Genomic DNA, 22,666 nt, shown 5'->3' with positions numbered 1-22,666 from the left:
CAGAATATACATCCTAAAGCAGCAGAATATACATTCTTCTCCAGTGCACATAGAATATTCTCCAGAATATACCACATACTAGGAACAAATCAGCCCTCAACAAGTACAAAAAGATTGAGACCATGCCGTGCATATTTTCAGACCACAATTCTATGAATCTCGAAATCAATGACAAGAAAAAATTTGGAAAGTTAACAAATACTTGGAGACTGAAGAACATCTTACTAAAGAATGAATGGGCTAACTGAGAAGTTAAAGAGGAAATTAAAAAGTATATGGAAGCCAATGAAAATGATAACACCACAACCCAAAACCTCTGGGATACGGGAAAGGCAGTCATAAAATTATTCACCACAACCAAGTGGGATTTATACCTGTGATGCAGGGCTCGTTCAATATCCACAAAGCAATCAATGTGATTCATCACATCAATAAAAGAAAGGACAAGAACCACATGATCTTCTCAATAGATGCAGAGAAAGTATTTGACAAAATACAGCATCCTTTCTTGATAAAAACCCTCAAGAAAGTAGAGACAGAAGGATCATACCTCGATATCATATACGAAAGACCATATATGAAAGACCCAATGCTAATTTCATCCTCAATGTGGAAAAACTGAGAGCTTTCTCCCTAAGGTCAGGAACAAAACAGGGATGTCCACTCTCACCACTGTTATCCAACATAGTATTGGAAGTCTTAGCCTCTGCAATCAGACAACACAAAGAAATAAAAGGTATCCAAATCAGTCAGGAGGAGTTTAAACTTTCACTCTTTGCAGAGGACATGATACTCTACATGGAAAACCCAAAAGATTCCACCAAAAAACTGCTAGCACTGATTCATGAATTCAGCAAATTTGCAGGATATAAAATCAACACACAAATCGGTTGCATTCCTATACACCAACAATGAAGCAACAGAAAGAGAAATCAAGGAATAGATCCCATTTATAATTGCCCCCAAAACCATAAAATACCTAGGAATAAATCTAACCAAAGAGGTGAAAAATCTATACACTGAAAACTATAGAAAGCTTATGAAAGAAGTTGAAAAAGACACAATAAAATGGAAAAGGATTCCATGCTCCTGGATAGGAAGAACAAATATTGTTAAAATGATGATACTACCCAAAGCAATCTACATATTCAATGCAATCCCTATCAAGATAGCGCCAGCCTTCTTCACAGAGCTAGAACAAACAATCCTAAAATTTGTATGGAACCAGAAAAGACGCTGAATAGCCAAAACAATCTTGAAAAAGAAAACCAAAGCAGGAGGCATCACAATCCCAGACTTCAAGCTATCCTACAAAGCTGTAATCATCGAGACAGTATTGTACTGGCACAAGAACAGACCCTTAGATCAATGGAACAGAATAGAGAACCCAGACATGGACCCACAAACGTATGGCCAACTAATCTTTGACAAAGCAGGAAAGAATATCCAATGGAATAAAGACAGTCTCTTCAGCAAGTGGTGCTGGGAAAACTGGACAGCGACATGCAGAAGAATCAACCTGGACCACTTTCTTACACCGTACACAAAAATAAACTCAAAGTGGATGAAAGACCTCAATGTAAGACAGGAAGCCATCAAAATCCTCGAGGAGAAAGCAGGCAAAAATCTCTTTGATATTGTCCGCAGCAATTTCTTACTGAACACGTCTCTGGAGGCAAGGGAAACAAAAGCAAAAATGAACTATTGGGACCTCATCAAAATAAAAAGCTTCTGCACAGTGAAGGAAACAATCAGCAAAACTAAAAGGCAACCGGCAGAATGGGAGAAGATATTTGCAAATGACATATCAGATAAAGGGTTAGTAACCAAAATCTATAAAGAACTTATCAAACTCAACACCCAAAAAACAAATAATCCAGTGAGGAAATGGGCAAAATACACGAATAGACCCTTCTCCAAAAAAGTTGGACATCCACATGGCCAACCAACACATGAAAAAATGCTCAACATCACTCATCATCAGGGAAATACCAATCAAAGCCACAATGAGATACCACCTCACACCTGTCAGAATGGCTAACTTTAACAACTCAGGTAACGACAGATGTTGGTGAGGATGCAGAGAAAGAGGATCTCTTTTGCCCTGCTGGTAGGAATGCAAGTTGGTGCAGTCACTCTGGAAAAGTTTGGAGGTTCCTCAAAAAACTAAAAATAGAACTAGCCTATGACCCAGCATTGCACCACTAGCTATTTATCCAAGGGATACAGGTATGCTGTTTCAAAGGGACATATGCACCCCAACGTTTATAGCAGCACTATTAACAATAGCCAAAGTATGGAAAGAGCCCAATGTCCATGGATGGGTGAATGAATAAAGATGTGGTATACACACACACACACACACACACACACACACACACACACAATGGAGTATTACTTGGCAATCAAAAAGAATGTAATCTTGCCATTTGCAACTACATGGCGGGAAGTAGAGGGTATTATGCTAAGCAAAATTAGTCAGAGAAAGACAAATATATGACTTCACTTATATGAGGACTTTAAGACACAGAACAGATGAACATAAGAGGAAGGAAACAAACATAGTATAAAAACAGGGAGGGGGACAAAACATAAGAGACTCTTAAAAATGGAGAACAGAGGGTTACTGGAGGGGTTGTGGGAGGGGAGATGGGCTAAATAGGTACGAGGCATTAAGGAATCTACTGAAATCATTGTTGCACTATATGCTAATTTGGATGTAAATTTTAAAAATAAAATTTAAAAAAAGTACCTACTCTGTGCAAGGCACTCCTATTCCATTGTAATTGGTTTGTATCTTTGAATATTTGCTCTTTCCTGGATTAATATTTTGCACTGGAAATACTGTGGGTTTGAATTTTTGTACTATTTTGTTTGTTTATAATGTTTAGTCTTATAATTGGTTGAACTACTGCATTTTGGAGAGGAAAGGCTTATAATTCACTTCCACTCAGCACAAAAGTGACCTCTACCCCTGGCTTTAGCCACTGCTGGCACTGAGGCTATGATCCAGTGGTCCAGGGCGCCACCTCCTGTGGCAGTCGGCAGCCAGAACACTGTTTGCTGAGCCTCTGCTCTGTTCTGGGCTACACTTGGTGACTCATCATCCCAACCTCACAACCACACCACACATCTGGATAGACAGTTCCTAGAAATGACAGTTTCAGAGAGGTTTATAATGGCTACCATTCCCAGCAGAACAAAAGGGCATTTGAGAATTTTTACCAATCTAACATCATAAACATCCGGAAGCAACTTAACTCCTTTCCACCAGAAAAATGCAGTTTCTAAATCTAAAACTTAGCAAGCACATCAATTTTTTTTTTTCTGCAAAGCAAAGGAACCGTGAGAGTTGCAAAACCTAAAAAGAAGAAGCCCTTTGGCCAAGAAGCTTTTCTCTTAATCGAGAGTGATACATTAATAATTATAACATAGATAGACGATAGACAGATAACATTAACCATGTGGCAGAGACGGCTCTAAGCAGATTACATGCATTCATTTATGTAATCCTCACCACAGAAGTGAAGTGGTTCTAACCTTCCTTTTTTACAGATAGTAGAACTGAGGAGCAGAGAGGTTAAATAACTTACCCAAGGACACATAACTAGTAAGTAGCAGTGCTAGGACTCAAACTATGTGGTCTGGCTTCAGAACCTGTGCTGAATAGGCACATATTACTTCACATGTTACTGCCCCAAGTTCTTAACACCTTGACAAGCACACTCAATGAGAGGATAGGGAAGACAGCAGTCTATATTTGAAATCCCCTGGCTTGTCAACCTTGCTTTTTAGAATCCCCAGCATAGCTAATCAGTGATCACAAAGCATCCACCATGTCTCCCCAATAGTCGTGGAAGCTGTCCACTTCTCTCCAGCCCCATTGCCACTGCTCTGGCTCAAGCCACCATCATGTTTCCACTAGATTATTCCAATAGTCTCCGAAGTCACCTTTCTGCCTCTAGCTCTAATTGGAGAAGATGAGGACAGGCCAAAAACAAATATAACAAGCTGCCAGTCTAGCCAGGGAACTCCCACACCACCAGTCCTGGCAACTTCTAGAAGTAAGGGAGACGGAAGCAGTTGCAAACTCAGACCTTTCCAAATCTAGAGAAAAGTCAAAAACACAGCCACTATGAAGACCAGTAAATAAAACCGTGCTTTAGAGAGTATGCTGCCCGGATCTGCCCTCAGGGACTACAGCTGTAGGCAAGAATTGTCTGTTCCCCACCCCACCCCACCCCCACTTCTTCCAGCCTCTCTGGAGCTTGGGGCTTCTGATCAGAGAAGCTTGTCTGGTTCCTTTCACACCCCACCCCCTTGCACAGGCCTTGCTGAGATGTGTTCTCAGCAGGGCAGCGAACAGGAAGGAGACTCCTCACATGATCCAGCTTAGTCCTCCCTTTCCCCCTTCCCAAAGCGGCACACTGCAGTGAGAGCACGGCAGAAATGCAGACCGAAGGGGGCCAACAGTGGGCAAGAAGGGCTCTGCTCCTCGGCATCCTCTGGGCCACCGCACACTTGCCTTCTTCAGGTGCACCCTTGCCCCGGCGTCTCCCGAGGGCCACAGGTAGGTGGACACTGGGGTCAGCTGCCCCTGCTGCTGTTATCACATATGGATGAAAGGGACAAAGAGAGGAAAATTCTCACTTTACTCACTTCGGCTTATGCTTCCTCCTCTGACTTTTAGCACTTAGAAGAATATCAAACACTTTTGATGCCTCGAATAAGTTTCAAAGATAGCTCAGAGATAATTCACAGACAGCATAAAACAGGCGGGTCTCTAGTTTTTTATTGTTAGAGACTTCATCATGAAAAAAAAAATCTTTCGTCTTAGAAATTCTCTGCAACAGTGGAGGATTCTTCACAGGTCTGTGGACAACTTTGGGCTCTGAGATGGGAAAATGAAATTGTACAGATATTAGAAATCATCAGAGACGTAATGTCTCTTTGAGGAGGAAGAGGGGTTCAAAATTCCCTTCTAGAAAGAAAGCAGACAAGGAAGAGTGATTTCATAATTTTTCTTCTTGTAGTTCTTTTGCTATCATCAGTTATTTCATTAAAGTACCTCTTTCGGGGGGCGCCTGGGTGGCGCAGTCGGTTAAGCGTCCGACTTCAGCCAGGTCACGATCTCGCGGTCCGTGAGTTCGAGCGCCGCGTCGGGCTCTGGGCTGATGGCTCGGAGCCTGGAGCCTGTTTCCGATTCTGTGTCTCCCTCTCTCTCTGTCCCTCCCCCGTTCATGCTCTGTCTCTCTCAGTCCCAAAAATAAAAATAAAAAACGTTGAAAAAAAAAATTAAAAAAAAAAAAAAAAAGTACCTCTTTCAGGTCCCAAAGGTTATTTTTTTTTTTAAACTTCTACAGCTGCATCATATTCAAAAGTGTTTTATACATTTTCACCAGGGTTCTTGAAATTCCACTGTTACCCCACACTTAAGAGTTTTGTTGAGAAATCTCTCCTTGTGGGCTTGGAACGAGTGACACCAACATATTTCAAACTTTCTCCCTCTTTTTCTTACCAGGAAATAGCACCCAATGCATTGTGCCTCCATCCCTGGAATTTCCTGAAGGGTTTTTCACAAAACAGGAGCGCAAAGATGGAGGCATTGTAATCTACTTCCTAATTATCCTGTACATGTTCATGGCCGTGTCTATTGTCTGTGATGAGTACTTCCTACCCTCCCTGGAAATCATCAGCGAATGTAAGTGGCTGGAAATCTCCCCCATCATCTTCCAAATTAATTGTGCCACAAATACGTGGCTGTTTTTAATTTTTTTTAATGTTTATTTATTTTTGAGAGAGAGAGACAGAGAGAGACAGAGTGTGTGTAGGGGAGGGACAGAAGGAGAGGGAGACACAGAATCAGAAGCAGGCTCCAGGCTCTGAGCTGTCAGCACAGAGCCTGATGCTGGGCTCCAACTCAGGAACTGTGAAATCATGACCTGAGCTGAAATCAGACGCTTAACCAACTGAGCCACCCACGCACCCCACGTGGCTGTCTTTAAAACAGCTCAGCAACAGTTCTGTCCATCTCAGCTGGTTGCAGAGATGGCCTTCTGTGTTGTGGGGCCCCTACCTTCTGGAACTGGCCTGCATGTGGTTTTTCTTGGTGGTTCACGTGCAGCAGAGCATCTTTAAATGAGTACCCAGCAATTTTTATTACACTGACTATCTCCAGAAACTCTTTGTCTGCTGTACTACCTGGCTGGCAGTTCGTTCTAAACTGTTCCAAGTTTCCACATATATGCACTTGGTGTGTACCCCTAATACAAGAGACTCCTAATGCTTGCCATTTTATGCTTTCAAAAACTTTTTTTTTCTGTTTTACTCTAAAATTGTAATTGTTTTTAAAGGTAGATGGTAAACAAATGACATTAAGGACTATCTTCCTCCCCACTTCCTTTTTCAGCCTTCTGCCAGTAAGGAAAGTAACTGATGTTAATGAACAAATAAATAAGTAAGTCCTGCGTCCTATGTAAAGTGACCTCAGGCATCAGATAATTGTAAATTCAGTTATTAAAAGTTAAGCTCACTTATAGGTTTCTGAAAATAAGATCTGCCAGGCTAAGCCCCTCTGTTCCATCCCCTCGGCCAGGTACATTGTCCACAATTCTGAGCATATCCCTTTCATCAGTATACCAGTCCCTAAAATCAGGGTATCAGTGATGATTCAGGCCATATAAGCAAAAGGACAGCAGAAGTTTCCAGTCTGTCTCTTGCCTGGTTAGTTTCATTGGTTGAATGTGCTCATTTCAGAGAAGGTTAAAGTTAAGGGTTTGGTTTCCTATTGCACTCACAGGATTGCACAGAAACTGCATCCTCTCCCCTCATCTCACATGCACATACATGCACACACACACACACACACACACACAGAGATTGCTGGTATTTCTTCCCAGAGAGAGAGAGCTAGAATATTAACTCTCTTTTTTCCCATGGCCCCTGCTCCCCAACCCCACTGAAATGCTAGTCCTTCTCTCTCTTGTTCACTGTACCATAGCAGTACCCTTAAGACCTAAAACAGGACCTGGAAAGAGCAGAGGCTCTCAACACATATTTGTTTAAAGAAAAAAATTTATAGAACAGGTAAGCATGTTTGTTATTATTATTATTTAACTTAAGTAGGTATAAATATATACATTTTTATATTGACATTCCATTTTACATTGACATCAATATTTTTCTATAATAGAGATTAAATTACTTTCACATCATATTTTTACTCAGATTGATGAAATGTAAGAAAAATAGAAGAAAAAAGTAAAATCACCTACATTTTCATCACCCAGAGACCCCCACAGTTACCATTTGGTGTATTTTCTTTTGACCTTTTAGATCTTGCTATATATACAGTTTGAAGTACACTCAAAGGTACACACTTTTTCCTCATATATTTTATTCTACACATTTCCCCATATTATTAAATACTCTTCAAAGACGTGATTTTTAATGGTAGCATGATTTTCCAAATGATTTAAGATCCTAACACTGGGTTTTATACATAGTAGGTACCCAGTAAAAATTTATCATAATTTTAAAAATTATTGATCTCATTGAACATTTGTGTTTTTTTAATTTTTTTATCCTAAGCAATGTTGTGCCCATACATGTACAAGATCTTTGCAAACCTCTCTGATTGTTTATTGATAAAGACGCAGAGCTATGCATATTTTAAGCTTTATTTTATACATTAGCAAAAGCACTTCACAAAGGGTGTGCCAACTTATACCTCCAGAATGTGGGATAACTTCCATTCCAGAAAACCATGAATAATATCATTTAAAATATCTGTTAATTGCTTTAAAATGGAATGTCATTTTGTAAAATTTGTATTGATCCAATTATTTGTGAAGTTGTAAACATTTCATGCTTACTGCAATTTGTGGTTTTGCTTTTGTGCTTTTTTGCCCATGTTCTGACAGGAGGGTATTTGTCTTTTTCTTACTGATTTCCAAGACATTATTTTAATATAAGGATATTAACCCTTTTTCTAATATCATTTCTATATCACATGCTTTTTCATAGTTTGTTGTTTGTTTTTGTAATTTGTTTATCACATTGAAGTGTACATATTTTTAAGTAAATTTATAAATATTTTCCTTTATGATTCTCCTTTTGGTTTTACACTTAGAAAGAAATTTTTATCTCCAGGTCAGAGAAATTATCATAATTTCTGTTACGTGTAGTTTCTTTTTTTTTTTTTTTTACATTTCTGTCTTTCTTTCACTAAGAATTTGTTTTGCTATAGAATTCAGTGCTACTTTTTCAGAAAGTTAATCAATTTTCATATACTAAATTCTTATATATATGTATGGGCCTCTGCTTCCAAACTCTTAACTGTTGTGATAATCGATTTGTTCATCCTTGTGCCAGTAGTGAACCTTTAATTAGACGACGTACATAGATTATGTTAATTATATTAACACTAAGAAATTTTAAATTCAAGGTACTCTGTCCCACCTTGAAAATTTCTCTTCCTGGAAAATAGAAAAGTCAAAATTTTTTTTTCTTTTTGTTTTCACATTTCCTTTTTTTTTAAATATATGAAGTTTATTGTCAAATTGGTTTCCATACAACACCCAGTGCTCATCCCAACAGGTGCCTTCCTCAATATCCATCACCCACCCTCCCCTCCCTCCCACCCCCCATCAGCCCTCAGTTTGTTCTCAGTTTTTAAGAGTTTCTTATGCTTTGGCTCTCTCCCACTCTAACCTCTTTTTTTTTTCCTCCCCACCCCCCCCCCCATGGGATCCTGTTAAGTTTCTCAGGATCCACATAAGATATTTTTTTTTTGTTTTTTGTTTTTTGTTTTTTGTTTTCACATTTCCAAACAATACCTTGACTAAAAGAATAAATTCATCAAGAATTTTGTTTATAAGAAATTGTCTTGGGAGTGGTAAATAAATAAATAACTTTTCTAGCCTTGCAGAAGGAACTGCATTAAAATTTAGATTGCTACTTCAAAATAATCTTCATTAAGTGACTTCATAGAATATTTATAATAATGACTTCCACTAGGCCACTTGTGGAATTACTTTGAAACATCATCAGCAGACAAGTGAATCGCTCTTTGCTGTGAAATATAATACAGTAGCTATTATGAATGTGTAAATTGGTATTCAGTCCAGAATTGGGTTCACAATTCCAATGTGTGGGAGGGGAGCTGGCAGGGGAGGGGGGGTGCAGTTCCCCCAACAGCAAGCAATTCTGACACTATCTACCCAAAGATAGTATCAGATCCCAGACTGCCCTCCCCATCCCCAACTGACCTCAGATGCCATTTGCAAGCCCAGATTATTATGCTTCTGACTAACTGGTTACAGATTGGGAGTTCCAACAACCCTCTTCTTGGGTTTCAGATAACAGTCATAAGGCTGGGCTGTTACCTATACTTCTGACCAACTGGCTGTATAAATCAAAGGTTCCCATGACCTCCTTCTTGGGTTCAATTAATTTGGTAGAGTGGCTCACAGAACTCAGGGAAACATTTTACTTCCTAGATTACTAGTTTATTACAAAAGGATATAACTCAGGAACGGCCAGAGGGAAGAGAGAAACATGAAGCAAGGTATGAGGTATGCCCTCTCCAGACATGCCACTCTCCCAGCTCTCCAAATTCCAGCTTTTTGTTTTTTAACAGAGGCTTCATCACATAGGCATTACTGATTACATCATGACCATTGGCAATTGATTCAGCTTCCAGCCCTCCCTCCTTTCTCTGGAGACCTGTGGGTGAGACTGAAAGTTCCCACCTTCTAATCACATGGTTTGTTCCCTTGGCAACCAGCAGCCCTCTACAGTTGGGGCCCAAAATGTACCTCATTAAAATGACAAAAGACAACTTTATCAAGCTCTACAGGTAGGAATTTCCCGCTTTGGGGAGCAGGAACTTTTCGGAGCAGGCTTTTGAGGCAGGAACTATGGATGAAAACCAAATATCTATTTTTTTTATAAATCACAACATTGCAGCAGCCCACCTCCTGGTCTTCAAACACGTACCCCTGGTAGCAAAACAATCATAGAAGTTAAAAGATACTGGCACATTACTAGACTCTCATTCAGTTCATTAGTAACTAACTACCTAGTCCACAGTGCTGAGCTACATTGCATGCAGGCAGCAATACTAGCAATAGCCCGCCTTCAGTCCGTTCCTGATCACACAGTCCAAGGTCATACGGGTGCACAACTAGTGAGTGATTTTTACCACAAACAATATGGCTGAATTGACTGTTAATCTCAATTTGGCAGATGGGGCAACGGTGCATCTTATCCCACCAGACCCTTAGGGATTGTGACACAAAGGTTGAAGACAACCATTCCTTAGCAATCCTCCCTGCTTCCAGCCCTTGTGGCTGCAGCCCCGGTCCTTTGACCGCTACATCTAGCAAGGGCACAAAACAACAAAGTTGAGGTGATGTGAGGAAGAAAGAATACCAATACCTTCCCCCTCCCACTCTTCCCCAGATCCACCAGAAAACAGAAAGCTATTTAGTGGGGGACACTCCTTCAGGACGCCTCATGTTCAGGGTGAGCACACACTGGTGAAGGCTTATAGGCCAACCCTTAGCGCCCTTATCTTCCCCCATTTTCGATAACCAATATTTCAATTGCCCACTCCAATTCTCTATAAAACTTCTCTCTCTGCCTATTGCTAGATATCAAGGACCGTAAAATGTGTTCCTTGGTCTGGAGAAATGGTCAGCAATCCAAATCAGTGCAATATCTTTAGCTCCTATTCTTGTATAGTATTTTGAGCATTTGCATCTAATCCTAGAGAAGCAAAGCCCATTGCAGAGGCAGTGAATACTGTCAGGACCCACTTTTAGGCCCCAAAGACTACCAGCATCAATATTTCTTGCCAGCTATGGTCAGGACCTTCCTACTAGGGAATCTGACACATAGCCCTCTGTAGTCTCTGTCTCTCTTGTTGGCAGATACAACAGTTCTTATTGGCATTTTTGTGCTTCTGGGGATACAAGAAGAATGTGTCTAGATTCAGCCCATCTTTGCATTGCTCCAGATCCTCGTGTCCACTCATTCCATGAACCCAGGTAGCCATCTCAAAGGAGCACACAGGGATATCTACTTACCTATTTCAATTGCCTTCCAAAATGGGAGTTCGTCTTATAGGCTGCTACTTTCATGCACCTTTCAAATTTTCAGAGTGATTTCCACAGGGTTATACCTTATATGGGTATACTTTTAGCACCCACATTTCTATTGCCTTTCTAATCTGACCGTGTGGCCACCCAGATACCAAGTTCCTTTCATCCTTTCTCTTCCGAAACCAAATGCTTCTGTGAGCCAGGGCCATTCCAGCAAATCCCCCTTTACTGAGACCAAACTAGATAGGTGCTGAACCCAGAAAGGTTCTTTTGGGTTTTATGGAGGCTACATTACACAGGCATGATCAAATAAATCATTGACCAATTTATTCAACCTCCAGTCCCTCTCCCCTTCCTAGAGGTCAGGGGTGGGACTGAAAGTTCTAACCCTCTAATTACAGGGTTTGTTCTTAGGTAGGGTCCAAAAGTCGCTTTGTTAACATAACAAAAGATGCCTTCATCACTCTCAATTCTTAGGAAATTCCAAGGGTTTTGGGAGCATGAGTCAGTAACTGTGGCTGAAGACCAAATATATAAGAGAAATATATTTTGGTCGTCTGAATGACCAAATACGTATTTCTTATAAATCACAATATCACATGTGTGATTGATGGATACCCATGCTGCTGCTACATCTTCTTCAGCTGCTGAGAACTGACCCTGGTCTTGAGTGCTGAAAATACTGGCAACAAAATGAGATAGAAATAGTGCTGGCCTGATTCATTTTTTAAGTGCCTATAAATTAATTCTGTCATTTCTCTTTTCAAGGTCTAGCATAGTCCATCCAAATTAGGACATCAGCAATAAAAAACAATTTCCCTGGGATTTGTTTACATCCACAGAAACTAGCCTCAGAAAAGTCTGCAAACACTTTACATTTCCCCATAGTTCTTTTGAAGAGCATTGCGTTATAATAATTCCACCCATTTTGTCAACTAATAAGGATTAATGTAATCCTGAAAACAGTTTACTGAAGCATTCCACAATGTGCTGGAGTGTTGTTATTTATTTATATATTTAGTTGTTAGCCATTTGTCAAAAAACAATTATAGAAGACCAAGCATGGCTCTAAATTAAATAGAGATGGTTTCATTTGGTCTTCACAGAAACCCCACAAAGTCAGTTCTATGAGTTTGGTTTTGCTGATGAGAAGCTGAGATGATACATAATTACCTAAGACCAGCCAACAAAGCCTTCCCTCTCCAATGCTGACATCCAACAATGTTCTCAACTGCTCTGATATAATTTGACACATCCTTCTTTGAGGTTAGCAGACATAATATGGTTGTTTCAGAATTGTTCTATTTGAACATTCTTTTTTTTTAAGTTGATTTATTCATTTTGAGAGTGAGAGTGCACATGTGCAAGTGGGGGAGGGGCAGAGAGGAAGGAGAAAGAGAATCCCAAGCACACTTTCCCAGCACTGAGCCCAACGCAGGACCTGAGCCAAAAATCAAGAGTCAGTTGCTTAACTGACTGAGCCACCCAAGGAACCCGTGAACAGTCTTAAAGGGTGTTTTCATCCCAACAGCACTGGAGTTTTGACAAAAAGAACCAACAACAGCATCAAATACTCATTGTAACTATGGAGGAAGTATACTACAAAATAAAGAGAATCCACTGAATTGCTTAAAAAAATCAGTTTAGACTTTCAGCCACTTTTTGGAGGTTGTAAATTAATGTTATAAACACTTGCCAAATACAATAATTAGACTCTGAGGCCTGAGCCTTTGGTTGTCTAGGATGTCCATGAGATCTTAGTCTGGTACTGTGAAACCAAATCATCACATAGGTTGCAATGACTTTCTGTAGGGTGCATGTTATAAGTCCCAACCTAGAACATGACAGGAGAATTGACAGGACCCTGGCCCACACCAGCCCCATCACCTCATTACCCACTCCTCAAGCCACCAGTAGTAGTTCGTTTGGTCAATGGAAGGGTCCTCAGATGAAGATAGAATAGGCTCAGGACTCTCCATTCAGAGGATGAGCAGGACATGGTAGAGGCCAGAGCCTCTTGCTGATACGCACCCTGGACCCTTTTTCTGTCTGTAGCTATCTATGTTGATCTGGCAATTTCCTCTAGAGTCACCACCACAGGAGGCTTCTTCCAGCAAGGTTCTTTTCTTTCTCCTTGCTCTACTTATGATCACAGAAGCCACACAAACTCTCCTCCCCACCCCATCCTCAACACATACCTCTTGTTAGACAACCCGAGACATTTTGCTGGCATCTTTACTCTGTAGCACCAATATGGGGAAATGCTGTTCCTGTGTCTTCTTCCTCGAATCCCATTTTCTTTTATATCCACTGAGGTTCTATCGGAAAAGAGGCTAATGATGATTCATTGAACATAGAGGAATGAAGTGAAATTAATCCACATCATAGAGGGAATAAAAATCACACTCTAGTGTCCAGAGCATTTTACCTTCAGAGATAAGACCCAGTTTCTGAATTGGGAAATAGAATTGAGGATTCAGGGGAAGGGGTTATAAACGATGTCATCAGAGGTGGAATATTATCTGAGATCAAGGGAGCTAGAGGTAATGGGGTAAAGAATAATCTTAAGGGAGCTCCCTTATCCCCACCAGTTGTGCTACCCTAGACCCGGAGTTGGGTGGATACACTGAGGTGTGTGTGAGACAGAGACAGAGACAGAGACAGAGACAGAAACAGACAGGTTCCAAATGAGGACAAGGAAGAAAGAGGGGGGTGGTCTTTGTGGTCTCTGTTCATTCATGTAAGCCTGACTTATGAAACTGTCTAAAATTCCCATGCTTGGTTTGTAAAGCTAGTCACATCTGGTACTGTTTGCTTGGGGTTTCTTCTTTCTTCCAAAAGCTCTATGGTATACTTGTTGGATGATCTATCACAATACTGCATGATCTCATGGTTCATGAGTCTGAGCCCTACATCGGGCTCTGTGCTGACAGCTCAGAGCCTGGAGCCTGTTTCAGATTCTTTGTCTCCTTCTCTCTCTCTCTCTCTCTCTCTCTCTCTCTCTCTCTCTGCCCCTCCCTGGCTCTCACTGTTTCTCTCTCGAAAACAAATAAACATTAAAAAAAAAGAACAGACTACAGAGATTATAATTCTTTACTCAGGAAAAATGAAAGTGCAGAAGGTGAGTGATCAAAGTCAATATGGATATGTTTGGGGCAAATATCAAATCTAGAGTGCATCTGCTAGACCTTGAAAACCAAGTTTAAGGCAAATAAAAGCAAGAGAAAGTACATTTATGAAACCCATTCTTTTATCTAATCTAATAATCCATGTAACAACTTTAAATGATACTTCAAATATCTCTGGAATATTCTGTCTAGGGTTCCTTTTATTTCCTTTACATTACAATCCATACGATTTTATTCTATCTTTAGTGACCTTTTCTTTTTTAAAAAGTGATATCTTTAAAGTATATTTAATATTTAACTTAAATATAAATTAATATTATATAAATTAAAAATATAATAGAAACCATATTAAATTATAGCCCAGATAAGACTATTAGATCTTATCTCGATAAGCAGTTTGGTTTTAGAAACACAAACATTAAGCATAAAGCCAAAATAAATCCTTTTTATGTATACTTTTGATATGTAGTAGGGGTCTCTTAGAGTTGTTTAGCCACTGTTTACAGTAGCTTTCAGTAGTTCTTTACAGTAGTTCTCAAGCTAACTTCATAGAAAACTGAGGACCCCCTACAATTGGTCACTTGATATAGACCAAAGTCCACAATGAGCTGGCTAAGACACTTGTCTTTTTATTTATTTATTTTTTAAAGTTTATTTATTATTGAGAGACAGAGAGACACAGAGCATGAGTGGGGGGAGGGGCAGAGAGAGAAGGAGACACAGAATCCGAAGCAGGCTCCAGGCTCTGAGCTGTCAGCGCAGAGCCCGACGTGGGGCTTGAACTCATGAACCGTTAGATCATGACCTGAGCTGAAGCCAGATGCTTAACCGACTGAGCCACCCAGGTGTCGCCGACACTTGTCTTTTTAAATGTTACACTAATATACTACTCAGTTAGGAATTCTAATTCCTCCACCATGCTGACCCTTTGAGGTATAACATCTTTTTTTTTTTTAATGTTCCTTTATTTCTGACAGAGAGAGAGAGAGAGAGATACAGAGAGAGAGAGCACGTGCTAGTTGGGGAGGGGAAGAAAGGGAGGGAGACACAGAATCTGAAGCAGGCTCCAGGCTCTGAGCTGCCAGCACAGACCCTGACATAATTTAAATGTCTATTTATTTATTTTGAGAGAGAGAATGTGAGCAGAGGAGGGACAGAGATAGACACAGAATCCAAAGCTGATTCCAGGCTCGGAGCTATCAGCACAGAGCCTGACATGGGGCTCAAACCCACGAACCATGAGATTATGACCTGAGCTGAAGTCGGGTGCTCAGCCAACTGAGCCAGCCAGGCGCCCTGAGGTATAACATGTCTTAAGTGAAAATGATCTTAATAAGGTGTTGGGGAAACATACTTAAATAAAATATCTAATTTGTTATCAAAAGGTTTTTTTTTATTCACTTTGCTTTGAACCATGTTTGCCCATGTTCAACTGCAACGTTATGTCTCAGAAATAGACAATAAGAGAGAAATGTGAGTTTTAATTCCAGGTGGAATTGGTTCTAAATGGATAAAAGTGAAAGGCAGTTGAATAATTCCGTGGGTATGGCATTTGGATAGCCAACAGTTTCAGGGGATTGTTTGATTCTTAATCCTCATGAAATTTACAGAGGCCAAGCCTTCCCAAAGAACAAAGAATCTAAGAACCGTGCTTTCTCCCTGCCACAAGGGCATTCATCCTCCTCTTAAGAGCATATTCATCTTCTTTGTGTTTCTTTTCTCTGATCTAAATTGTGGTCCCCTTGGATTGCATCTAAATCTACCCAAGGTATATGGATCTGTATAACTGCCAAGTTGTCTGGGTATTACCAAGATGCTATTGCATATACAGGCAACAATAATAATAGTAATAGTAATAATAACAATAATAATAAAGCCATGCATTAATCTTTTTGCTTTACCTACATGGATAGCTGAAAGAGTAGCTTTTGAAAGTAAAAAAGATCTAGGTGTCTATCCCGTCTCTGCAATTACTATCTATGTGACCTTGGGCAAGTTATGGAGCCAGAACTGAGGTAATTGTGAGGTTTGGAGATAAAGTGTCTTATACATGCATTATATGATAAGCTTAGGTCAGGTGGAAAATCACTATAATGTTATAGACATTAGATTGGAGGTTGGAGGGAGTCCTCATAAGTGGAATTAGGTCTTTAAAAGCATTACACAGGGTTTCAGAATTTATTCCCTCATAGCTCAGATAAAATATGAGGTGGTAACTATAAAGAAATCAAAATGTTTTTATTTATTGCTAAAAACATCAAAGAATATATATATGTTGTACATTGGGAAGCTAGGCATTTATCCCTATGATGTTAAAGCTGTACTCAAAAAAAATCTAAAAATATATTTGAAATTAATGTTAGAACAGTTTTGCAAATCATAAAGCACCTTGGTTTGCTGTCATACTTCATTCTGGACCGAAATTAAAACTACTCAGGATGACTACCATCCCAGTCACTGGAGGTGTGTCTGAATGACCTTTGATTGGTCATTCTAATCCATTCCCAAAGCATGAAAATTTGCTGCCACTGGAAAGTTTCTAAAATTGTATTAGAGAATGCCAAATTACATATAGCTTATGCTTATAACTATTAAAATGTGCATTGTGAAAAGGGCTGGAGATACATTAAAATGATATCAGTGGTTAAAACACAATGGTAAACATATAAGTGATTCTTCCCCTTCTATATTCCCACACTATCTCCTAAATTTTCAGTAATGTAGGAGGTTTTTTTATTATAAATTTATTTAACAATAAAAAGTGGCATAGAGTCTAAAAGCATAGAATCCATATCCTACATTTTGATAAAAATTGACAAAATTAGAAGACGCCTCAAAGAGTACGTAGTCCAACACTCCATTTTACAGATGGCAAAATGTAAGGCTTGTCTGAATAACGTGTCTAAAATCCCATATTAAGTACAGGCAGGGCCAGAATACAGGTTTCCATTTTAGTTTAAAACTCTTCCCACTATATTATCTTTCCAGAAGAGAGTTTTAAAAAGCTGTCATAAGCTTTTCAACATAGCATCAGAGAAGAGAACATGTGTAAGAAAAAGTCTGATGAATTTTGGTTTAAGTTGTGGTCCCCATAGACCACAGGTCATTATCATAAAGTTGCACTTTATATAAACAATGTAATGATATCTAAACCTATAAAGAAAACTCACCTTGAACAGTTCTCCTATATCCTGAAGGAAATGTGATTATTCCTTTAGAGTAATAAAGAGGAAAAAAGTAATAGCTCTGGGGGGAAAAAAACCAGAACAATTTATCTTTAATAATAAACTATCGCAGAGAGAAATGCTACCCAAAGGTCAGCGAAGACAAAGTCAGTCTATTCTAAAGTTCAAAGGTATAAACCATTTTACAAAATATGCTTAGAACCTTAAGATATGATTTGTTAAAATATCTTTGAAGTTTTATATATCCATCGTTACAGAACCTTTCCTTTCATAACTCAATTAGAGCCCAGTGAATAGCAACACGCTTTTTTGTTACTGCCTTTTGATAGTGAAAGTGTTCAAAAGGGTCACTCATTTTCCTTCCTTGTAGCAAACAGCTCAACAGATCACCTTTTCCCTCCTGAGACTGAATTTTTCTAATGAAGCATTCTTAAACTAGCATTACGCAAAGATTGGTCATTTACTCTTGAGCTGCACCAAGTTTGGACATTTAGTTCAAAATTAAGCATTTTTTTTCTTTTGCAACTTCATCCACATATTATCAGGCCCTGATTTAATTAGAGAATTCATGCTAATATCCAATATCACTAAATTTATACATTCTCTGGAACATGCTGGAAAACTTCCAAAATATCCCTGACTCCCAGTAACTATTATTTGCCCTAGGAAAGAATAGAATGGGGTAGTTATATGCCCATGCCATGAGGCAGGAAAGAAAATAACTGAGTCGCCCAACATGTTATAATTGGCCTGCCTTAGTGCCATTTTTACATTAGGTTTCTGTGGTGAAATAGAAATAGCATTGGATTTAGAAACAACAGACTTGGAGTTTATGCCCTAACTTCTCACATATAAGATCCTTACTATCCATGTAACTGAGTTACTTAACCTCCTGGGCCTGTTTCCTCATCTGTAAAATGGAAATACCACCACTCATATCAGAGGATAATTGAGATTATTAAATTATGTATATGAAAGTGAATTGTATACTATGAATGTAAGATATCATTTACTTCATTCCTGAAATGAACAAAGTTAAGCACAGAGCAATATGTCTTATCATCTTCTATTTTAAAATTTTATGGCCAATTGGTCTTACACAGAGTCAGCTAGATAGATGATAGATAGATAGATAGACTCTAACCAGCAAAGGAAACGTTATGAACTGTGTTGCACAAAATATTACTTCTCTGCCTTCATTCATCACTGCAACCTGTTCATCAAGCAACATGACCAAAGGCAAATAGTGAGGAATCATTCCAAATATCCTAAGAGGACTTTTCACAACAGAGGCTTAACAGGTGGCAAAATAGCTCAGACTAGATAGAGCTGGTTGGGCCTCTTGAGACCAAATAACCTCATGACTGGGGCTGGCATCACTGGCAAGAAGGAGGTGGATGACTTTCCACGCACTTCCCATATCTTTCAAAATAAAAGCCAAAATCCTTGCTAGGATTCACAAGTCTTACATGATCTAGCCACCTATTACCTTTTACCTTATCTAACCTTTTACCTAATGTTAACTATAATCTGAGCTTTCAGCGCATCATAATCTTTTTTGCTGGTAGAGGGTCTTGCCTCAAGGTTGATGGCTGCTGACTGATCGGGGTGGTGGTTGTTGAAGGTTGGGGTGATGTGGCAATTTCTTAAAATAAGACAAAAATGAACTTTGCCACATCGATTGACTCTTCTTTTCATGACTAATTTCTCTATAGGATGCAGTGTTGTTTGATAGCCTTTTACTAACACTGGAACTTCTTTAAAGATTGGAGTCTATCTTCTCAAACCCTGTCATTGCTTTATCAGCGAAGTTTGTGTGATATTCTAATTCCTCTGCTGTCATTTCAACAGTCTTCACAGCATCGTCACCGTCTCTAGAAACCACTTTCTTTGCTCATCCGTAAGAAGCAACTCCCCACCCACTCAAATTTTATCATGAGATGGCAGCCATTCGGTCACATCTTCAGGCTCCACTTCAAATTCCAGTTCTCCTGCTATTTCTACCACATCTACAGTTACTTCCTCCACTAAAGTCTTGAAACCCTCAAAATCATTCATGAGAGTTGGAATCAAATACTTTCAAACTCCTCTTCTGTTGATATTTTGATGGTTTTCCCATGAATCGTGAATGTTCTTAATGGGATCTAGAATGGTGATCCATGGGCTGCAGAATGAATGTTGTGTTAGCATAAAAACAGCATTAATCTTATCGTACATCTCTTAATAGAGCTCTTGGGTGACCAGGTGCATTGTCAATGAGCAGTCATATTTTGAAAGGAATCTTCTTTTTGAGCAGCAGGTCTGAACAGTGGTCTTAAGACATTTAATAAACCATGTTGTACATAAATATACTGTCATCTATGCTTTATTGTTCCATTTATCGAGCACAGGCAGAATAGAGTTAGCATAATTCTTAAGGGCCTTGGATTTTCAGAATGGCCAATGAGCATTGACTTCAAGTTAAAATCACCAGCTGCATGAGCTCCTAACAAAAGCCTGTCCTTTGAAGGCTTGAAGCAAGACATTGACTCGTCTTCTCTAGCTATGAAAGTCCTAGATGGCACCTTTTTCCCGATAGAATACTGTTTTGTCTACATCGAAAATCTATTGTTTCGCCATCTTCATTAATGATCTTAGCTAGCTCTTCTGGATAACTTGCTTCAGCTTCTGTATCAGCACTTGCTGCTTCCCCTTGCACTTTTATGTCATGGAGGTGACTTCTTTCCTTAAATCACACGAACCAATCTCTGCTAGCTTCAAACTTCTTCTGCAGCTTCCTCACTCACCCCTCTCAGCCTTCATTGACTTAAAGAGAGACCTTCTTCTGGATTAGGCTTTGGCTGGAAGGAATGTTGTAGCTGGTTGGATCTTCTATTCAGACCACTAAAATCTCCTCTGTATCAGCTATAAGGATGTTTTTGCTTTCTTACCTTCTGTGTGTTTACTGGAATAGCACTTGTAATTTCCTTCAAGAACTTTTCCTTTGCATTCACAATTTGGCTACTGTTTGATACAAGAGGCCTACCTAGCTTTTGGCCGATCTCTGCTTAAAACATGTCTTCCTCACTAAGCTGAATTATTTCCAGCTTTTGATTTAAAGTGAAAGATTTGCAACTCTTCTTTTCTCTTGAACATTTAGAGGCCACTGTAGGGTTGGTTATTCATTGGCCTAATTTCAGTATTGTGTCTCAGGGAATAGGGAGGCCTAGGAGAGGGAAAGAAAAAGGAGAACAGCCAGGCGGGGGAGTAGTCAGAACACATACAGTATTTATCAGTTAAGTTTGCTGTCTTATCTGAGTGCAGTTCATGGCAACCCCAACAGTTTCAAGAGTAACATCCAAGATCACAGATCAGCGTGACAAAATATACTAAGGGAAAAGTTTGAAATATTGAGAAAATTATCAGAATGTGATATAGACACATGACATTAGCAAATGATGTTGGAAAAAAGGCACAGATACACTTGACACAGGGTTGCCACAAACCTTCAATGTGTAGAAAACACGTTATCTGTGGAGCACAGTAAAGTGAAGTCTGCCTCTACATATGTGCCTAGCTCTCTCACTTGAAAACTTTTAATTTACCTTCTCCGCAAAGGCCTTTCTGGCTACCCAATCTAAAATTACAATCCTTTCTTCATGACATTCTATATGCTCCCCACTCCCTGCTTTTGCTTCCTGCTATTTCTAACATAACACATATTTTGCTTATCTTGTCTGTTTCTTTTCCCTAGAATTAAAGTTCCACGGGAACAGAAACATTGGTCTTTTTTTCTGCCACATTCCGAGCACTTAAAAAAGCATCTGACATAGTAGGTACTCAGTAAGTACAACAATAGCCAGGTGTTCTATCAATGGCTGCTTAACAAATCACCCCAAAACCAGTGGCTTAAAAAAACTATCATGGTATTACCTCTCACAGATGCGAGGGTTTCCTGGGCTCAGCTGTTAGTTCCAGCTTGACGTATCTCATGCAGTTATAGTCAGAAGAGAAGGCTGGAATTATCTGAAAGCTGCCTCTCTTTCACACGTCTGGTGCCTGGGATGGGGAGATTCAAAATTTGGGGGCTGAACTAGTAGGGGTTCCTCAGGCACCTCTTATTTCTGTATGGGCTCTTCATGAGGTATCTCCAGTACAGGAGTTTCACGGTGGCTGGGGTTTTGTGTGGTGGTTCAGGGCTCTAAGGCAAAGGTCCCTAGAGAGAACCATGAAGAAGTTTTGTCACCTTTTATGTCCCAGCCTCAGAAATATTATGGCTCTACCATATTGTTAGTCAAAGTGGTCACAGGGGGAGACATAAACTCCACTTTTGTGGGGGGGGGGGTGAGAGGCAGGGAATGGAAAGGTTCTGGAAAATCACCAGGACACAAATACTGTAGCCATTTTTGTAAAATACAATCTGCCACACCAAGAATAAAAAAGCATGCTACTTCCATAGGCTACTTCATAATGTACCAGTAAAACCTAGTTGGGGATTTCTGATGCAACCTTGTCTAAGCCTTCCCAAAACAAGGTAGTCTTTTCAACATGACTTTCTCTTCTCCTTCCCATAGTAGATCCCTTAGTTCTAAAATTGAAAGAGCCAAAAACTTCCTAAGACCCTTCATCTCATCACTGAAGACAGTGGCTGTGCTTTTAAGTCTCGGGGATATACACAAACGATTTGCATACTAGTATTTTCTTGGGCTTAGTACTCTAAAATTTTAATGGTTGTAGGTTTTAAATCAATAGACTGTAATTATACAAAAGTAATTCTTATTTGGTTTTTAGTGAACTAATTTCCTCTCATTTGTATTGACACAGTTGAAATTGCGAATTTGTGAATAATCCTAATTCAGCTTCACTTACAGATCTTAAAAACTACCAATTCGTTTTTTCTCCTCTTTCAAATTGGATTAGGACTCCTGAGATACCTCAGTTTCATCAACTTGTACAGGAGCACTGTTGACAGTACTATTTTAAAGAAGTCTGGCTGTTGCCATACACCTACAGCCACCCAGCTAGAAAGTTCTTTCTGGGTCCCACAAAACCCTGCATCTTGGCATTTAGAACACGGAGCTGCAGCATAGCTCCCATGGTCTCTGGCCTTCTCTCCCCTTCTAAGGAAGCATTAAGTAATGGATTCATAGAGAGAGCAAGACTGGGTTCCTCTAATTTTTTAACCTGCATGCTTTATTTTTCCAGTTTAAGTCACAGTTAGTGCTTTTCTGTGAAGCTATAGATTTGAATGTTTAGTTATAGAGACATT

General features: G+C 39.5%; 1 protein-coding gene across 1 annotated transcript in view; it reads left to right on the top strand.

Annotated features, from left to right (window-relative positions):
* The window catches only part of SLC24A5 (solute carrier family 24 member 5), a 33,948-nt gene that overhangs the window by 3,138 nt on the left and 8,144 nt on the right, over positions 1-22,666 (top strand). Inside the window, exons 2-3 of the mRNA XM_007081813.3 lie at positions 4,421-4,570; positions 5,522-5,701. Of these exons, the coding sequence (XP_007081875.2) occupies positions 4,450-4,570; positions 5,522-5,701 (301 nt within the window). The 5' untranslated portion in view covers positions 4,421-4,449. The remainder of the gene's footprint in view (positions 1-4,420; positions 4,571-5,521; positions 5,702-22,666) is intronic.

This window comes from Panthera tigris, chromosome B3 (genome assembly GCF_018350195.1).
Source record: "Panthera tigris isolate Pti1 chromosome B3, P.tigris_Pti1_mat1.1, whole genome shotgun sequence".
Lineage (NCBI taxonomy): Eukaryota > Metazoa > Chordata > Mammalia > Carnivora > Felidae > Panthera > Panthera tigris.
Note: the sequence above shows the minus strand (reverse complement) of the source record. Positions and strands in the feature narration are given on the sequence as shown.